Here is a 6,743-nt window from a genome sequence, read left to right on the forward strand (position 1 = left end):
TAAGGCCACTTCACACAGTTACGCTTCCCTGCGCTAAGACCGCTTGTGAGGGTCTGAGTCACAATTGTAAGAGGGTTATACTAATCCTGTTACAATCTAACTCATGCTGTCTCAAGGGGTCGCATGTAGCACAGCGAAGTGCAACCATGTGAAACAGTCATTAACTTGTCTATGTAGTCCTTTAGAAGCTCCACCTCCAGGCCAGCACTAGCTTCCGATTTTGATAGCAAAAAGCTTGCGCAGCGAAATGATGACAGAGGGCAACAGGTGTGTGCTAAAGACGTAGCTTCTGCTTCTACTGCCCTCACTGGCAAGGTACATGAAAACATCAAGGCGCATATACTAGGAGTTGAATCTCAACCATCACACAGTGAATGACTAGCTTGAACAAAAGTCAACGGCAAGATACATAAAAATATTAAGGCCCGGATACAAAAAGTTGAATCCCAAGCTACAAAAAAGTGAATAATTGGCTTCCACAAAACTCAACAATGAGACACATAAAAATATTAAGGCACAAACTCTAAAAGTTCAATCTCAACCATTAGAAAGTGAGCGACAAGCTTGCACAGACGTCAACGGTAAAATACATAAAACCATTAACGCACAGACTCTAAAAGTTCAACCTCGACTATCAGAAGGTAAATGACTAGTCTGCACAAGAGTCAATGAAGATATACAAAAGATATTAAAACTGGATGACTATGTTGCACTAAAGTCAACAGCAAGACACGTAAAAATATTAAGGCACGTTAGAACTTGAATCCCAGCTATCAGAAAGTGAATGACTAGCTTGTACAAACGTTAACGATAATACGCATAAAAAAATTAAGGCGCGGATACTAGAGGTTGAATCCCAGCTATTACAAAGTGCATGACTTGCTTACACAAAAATTCAACGGCGAGAAGCCTAAAATATTAAGGCACAGATGCTAACACTTGTGTTGTGGCTATCACAATAAATGACTAGCTTGCACACGGCGAGATACGTGAAACTATTTGGCACACACGCACTAAAAGTTGGATCTCATCTACCGCAAATGAACTACTAGGTAAAGAGGTCAACAGCGAGATACATAAAAATAATAGGCACCACCCATACTAAAAGTAAGTCTCGGCTAGCGCAAATGAATGACTTGGCTCAAAAAAAGCCAACGACGAAATATATTATTATTTTGAGGTACATAGACGCACACTGGAAGTTCAATCTCAGCTGTCGCATATGAATGACTAGCTAGAGAAAAAGTGAGATCAGAATAAGAAAGCAGTCAGCTACACTGCTGTGTGGAGGACAGAGGCTCCACAAAATTGCAACGAGGCTACATTGGCTCTGATTGTGGTAGCATCACAACATGCATGATGCTTTTACACTTAGCTTCTGTTGGCTGTTCTTACGAGGTGCAGTACAAAGGGCAGCATGTGCCCGCAAAAACACCCTCAAAACTTCACTTAAATGAGTAGTGCCCTCAGTTATGCCACCAATTACTTTACCTTTCTGGTCGCAACCTGCTTGCCGATGCTGCGACTGCAGCATTTTACGCCGGCTTTTTTTCAGAGATACGCTGGTTTTCTTTGCGAAGAAGAATGTGCATTCTGGTCCGCAAGAACACCCTCAGCAATTTAGTTGCAACGTTGTGGCAAGCAGGAAAACAGTTTACAAATGTTACATTCTGCACGGCAGAAGCCTCCAGCTGAGCAAGAGTGATTTCATCGTGTAAAAGTTTATCACTATTGGTCCGAAATAAACTCTCTGCTGTTTCCCAAAACTGGATAACTGCAGGCGAAGGCAAAGAAAGCCTAGTTTCTTCTGTGTAGGACTTAAGCCGTGTCAATGTACTAGCCTCCTTGGATGTTATTGCAGCGATGCACTCACTACAGCTGGACATGTTTTGTTTTACGTTGCTCACTGCGTAGCCAGCAAGGTAGTCAAAAGACCCTTGCTCTGTTTCACTTGGCATTAGAATGTCGTCAGGAAACTCAACAGCTGCAGTGTCGACAACCTGTGTAGCCTTTCTAGATCATGCGTCTAATCCAACAAGAGAAAACCCGGCATCATGGGCATAACTACCATCTTTGCTAGGCCTTAAGAATTGCGCCATTGTTGCAGCCCTGATTGCGCAGCGGAACTCATATGGCTTGGGCACTGGATTGTTCGTCCGAAGAGCAGAAAACAGGTTTTCTAGTGCGTCTTGTCCGAACCGGCCAAGTAGCGCACAAAAAATCCCTTGGTGTTGAGCTAGTAGTCTTGGAGTTCTAGGGCAACTGTGGTGACCAATATGATGCCGGTCTGAACTGGCTTCCAGGCATGCTTGTCATCATCGAGATCAATAATTTCTAGGCTTTCAAAGAGTCGAATTGTATCTTGTAGGAACAAGACTGTGTCGTCATACTTTACTTCGTTAAGTTTGCTGATGGCAAGCTTTGTTGTTCAAGATGTCATTATCTTAAACCACTTGAATACCACCTCAATGAACCAAGCAGTCGTGAGGGCATCCTGTGGCATGTCTCCTCTTTGAACAAGGAAGCGCAAAGCTGCAGCAGTGTCATGATTGAGAAGCGAAAAAGCCAGCCCCACTTTCATTTTTTCAAATATCCTGGATCCAAGCACGCTGGCTTCAGGTGTGGCGCGATGTTTAACTGAAGCTTGGAGTCGATCTCTGCAAGCTCCTTAACACGCGGAAGGGTTACCTCATTGGATGGCAGTCCATACTTTTTAACTACATCAGCCGGCAAGATGATCGATTGCCCACGAGTGAGGTGGTTACGCAAATTCTTTAGTAAATGTGGGACATCTACCATAAAGTACAGCCTTCGGCTTGGATCACAGGGGTGGGGACAAGAAACCCGGCTTCTGGAGTATTTGCAGACGACAATCCCGAACTGCCTCCAGATTCCTTAAATTCCACCTCCCATGTAGCAGACAATAGCATCCACTCTGAGACCAATTTTTTCACACTCTCGAAGAATGGAAAGAAGTGCCTCTTTGAGCTTTGTACTGCTGAAAGAATTTCCAGTGAAGTGGTACGCTATTGTCTGCTTCCAGCGAGTTGTCACATCCCCCAACATAAAAACAAAACCCTTCTTAGCCATAGCATCTTTTGGAAGAGCCCCATTTGCCAAGGATATAGTTGGCCTGCCGATTATTCTGCCGCTTGCCTGGTAGTAGGAAAGCCCGTGTTTGAGCTGGATCTCACCAAACATGAGAACAGCATGCCGCTCGTGGTCTTCCATGAGGCTCACCTACAATAGATGAGAGAACAAGTGTGAGATTCCGTAACCGGCATCATGCGTCATAGAGTGTAGACGGGAAAGATCTGAAAAAGGCCAGGTCGAGCGCCTTATCAGGCGTTCGATTTGCCTTTCTCATACTGCCATGGATGGTACATAGTATAACAACATCTGAATGTTTCGGATATCCTGAACAGGAAACGGGAACAGCCCATTTCATTTCTAACCCATCTGAGCTATTCTGGTCATTCTTAATGGTGTTAGTACTTAACAAAACAAGATTATTACCTCTAATAACAGATTAAGCATCTGCTGTTGCTGGAAAAGTGCTGGTAAAAAAAAAATTGGGTGAAATCAGGATGCTATATACCACACAAGATATTACTTATAGGTAACAGTAATATCAGGTTTTAATTTAAAACTACTGCAGAACTATATGTGTACAATTAGGTATGAAGTCACAATAAGCGATGCATCTACTCACTTTGACAGCGAGGGAATCTAATATCTCGTGCAATATGCCCGGTGCAAACTTGAACTTCTCGAGTTGTCTTTGCAAGGTTCGTTCAGCCGGCAGTGGTGTGCCAGTCTCTCTGACGACGTTGTACCCCCGGGATCCGCATGACAACCTCAGCTTCAATGCCTTCTCGATGGTTGGTGTCGACCACGGCGTCCCCTTCATCGTGGACGTTTCCATTCACTGCAGCTGGTCGGGCGCCAAAAACCGATTAACTTGCGTCCTCATGGCGTTCTTTTCTTGAAGAGCCTTGTTCTTCTCCCGCTGTGAAAGTGACAACTTCCGTTGTGTTCTGTGTAAGTGATCTTCAAGCTCCTTGATCCTTCTGTGGAGGGCAGCCACAAACTCCCAAGACATAGGCTGGTTTCTCACGGAGGACCCTGTTAAGCAACATATCCAAGTGAAGATGTGGCAGTAGGTATGAACTCGACATTGTATGTCACACAACATTAGAATGTGGCATAATGCAGGAAAATGGCATTGTATGTCGATCAACATGAGACGTTGCTATTTACCATCGACATCACTGTCCATGTCTCCGTCATGTGTAGTGGCTTCACTGTGTTTTGATGCAGTGCCTGCAGAACATAGGGAAAAGGAAGTCGTGAGACAGGATGCACAAATGGCCTCACACATGTTGCACTTAGCAGGGAGAAGCACTCACATTCGACATGAGCTGCGGCTGCAAACAGCATCTGGGGGCCATCGAGCCTTGCATCTAATGACGCAGGAGCTTCAGGGTCTGCATGAAGTAAGGCAAGTCGGTATGAATAGCAACACTGAGAAAAACGGCAAAGCATGCTTAGCGTCCTTTAAGGGCCCGGAGCAAAGTGCGTTGCCCTTACCCTGCCAAGAGCAGTGCGGCAGCTGGCCATCTGAGTCGCCACGTGGAGGAGCTGCAAGTGAAAGAACAAATGACAGCAACAATGAGCAGTGCACTCTCCGGAGAAAAAAGAAACTCGACAAACCCCACTCACAGTTGGCGTCTTGCGGAGCCGTTGTAGTGTGTGAAGGGGCAGCACAACCCATTCTGTAGTCCGATACATTGCCTGCACAGCATAGGGAGGGGTAAGTCTTGAGACTGGATGCACAGATAGCCTCACACATGTTGCACTTAGCAGGAAGGAGCACTCACATTCGACATGAGCTGCGGCTGCCAACAGCATCTGGGGGCCATCGAGCCTTGCATCCAGTGACGCGGGAGCTTGCGGGTCTGCATGAAGTGAGGCAAGTCGGTATGAATAACAACACTGAGAATAATAACGGCAAAGCATGCTTAGCACCCTTTAAGGGCCCGGTGCAAAGTGCGTTGCCCTTACCCTGCCAAGAGCAGTGCGGCAGCTGGCCACCCGAGTCGCCACGTGGAGGAGCTGCAAGTGAAAGAACAAATGACAGCAACAATGAGCAGTGCACTCTCCGGAGAAAAAAGAAACTCGGCAAACCCCACTCACAGTTGGCGTCCTGCATTGCCGTTGCAGTGTGTGAAGGGGCAGCAGAAGCCAGATTGTTGACCGTTGCATCGCCTGCAAAAAATAGGGAGAGGGCTGTCATGAGACGGGATAGAGAAATAGCCTCACACAGGCGACAATCCATGTTAATGTACAGGTTGGCAAATGAATTAAGAGTGTCATTGTAAATTAGTCGCTTTTTTCACACCTTCAAATTTCTCCTAGGTATTGATCTTTCAAACAGACTTCAAAGAATAACAGACATGTTTGTATTGAACAAAGAAAGAACCTGCTATGCTTTCATCTTACGTCTGGCAGGAGGTTTTCGAGGTGTTGGCTGCTTGCGGTGCACGAAAATGCTTGGGGCAGCGTCTGGTTTCAACTTTTTCACGCCAAATTTTGTAAAAACAAGTTGCTCGAAATGATCGTCAGTAACGTGAACCCACCCCCCCCCCCCCAAAAAAAAAAAAAAAAGTCACTCAGAAATTGCACACATATTAGGGGTTTTAGTAGACCGTTTTTCAGCTCCGATAATGATACTCAACTATCGTAATGTAAAAGCTGCCGACAAGTATACCACCCTAGCGCATTGTCGACTCGTACAAAAAGTATGGCACCTCTTTCGGACTCCAGCAGTTTTAAATTAACGACGTACAACCGAAAACACTCGTGGTTTATGGTGTGTTGTGTAGATGAAATGCACGGATATTGTTGAGTACTCGGCGTCACGCTAAATATCAAGCTATAGGCTGCTGTCCGTTCACGTAATAATAAATAATGGTCCACGTGCACGTAACATCTAGCATTCCCGCCGGTTTGAGATATTTATTGACATCCACCCCAAAACAAAGTACACATTTTCGGCGTGGATGAAATTGCGCCTAGCACACAACTGAAATAAACTCAAATGAAGTGAGGCGATGACGTTCTTACGTTAGCAAGACGTGCTTAAAGTGCCGTGCCGTTTACAGCAGTCGACAAAACACACGATACGAGGTCACCGATAATCATCGAAACACTAGGCACTTACCTCCCAAAGCCGTGTCGATTGCGCCGATTTGAAATTCGGCCGGCCGATCCTGTACAGCCAAACCTTCCGGCGAGCCGTGTCGTGCTTACCGGATGGAATGCTAATTAACTTCTTGCCGTCGCTGTGACGGTTGTGGCACCCGCACTCGCAGCACCCCGTCATGGCTCACGACATAACACCCGTCAGAGGCTACAAACGCTACAAACTGACGCCGAGTGAAAAAGGAAACTCCCAGACCCCAAACCAAAACTCCCCAGGCGCGCCATAAGCTGCTGCATTCACACTGGCGGTTTGACTGCGTTTGCGAATGCTGCTGTTTAAATACTTATTACAAACACACGCGCATTTGATGGGGACAACGAGCGGAACAGCAGTGCGATTGCGATTCAAATTATTCAAACGCCAGTGTGAATGCAGCAGCTTACCCGGGCAGTTTGTAGTCGACGGCGGCTGGCTCGGCGGGCCGCTGGAACAAAAATGGCGCCGCAAGGCCTCGAAAAGCGAAAACAACCAAAACAAA

General features: G+C 46.1%; 1 protein-coding gene across 1 annotated transcript; it reads right to left on the reverse strand.

The window, feature by feature from the left end:
• Positions 1 to 2,895: 2,895 nt before the first annotated feature.
• Positions 2,896 to 6,385, reverse strand: LOC115331615. The gene is given in 11 exon segments (XM_042293611.1): positions 2,896 to 3,240; positions 3,713 to 4,125; positions 4,261 to 4,323; positions 4,410 to 4,487; positions 4,591 to 4,641; positions 4,723 to 4,794; positions 4,881 to 4,958; positions 5,065 to 5,115; positions 5,197 to 5,268; positions 5,503 to 5,636; positions 6,225 to 6,385. Coding segments are annotated over 11 exon segments (1,518 nt in total).
• Positions 6,386 to 6,743: the final 358 nt, after the last annotated feature.

The sequence above is a fragment of the Ixodes scapularis genome, unplaced genomic scaffold (assembly GCF_016920785.2).
Source record: "Ixodes scapularis isolate PalLabHiFi unplaced genomic scaffold, ASM1692078v2 PGA_scaffold4__175_contigs__length_147842914, whole genome shotgun sequence".
NCBI classification, from domain to species: domain Eukaryota; kingdom Metazoa; phylum Arthropoda; class Arachnida; order Ixodida; family Ixodidae; genus Ixodes; species Ixodes scapularis.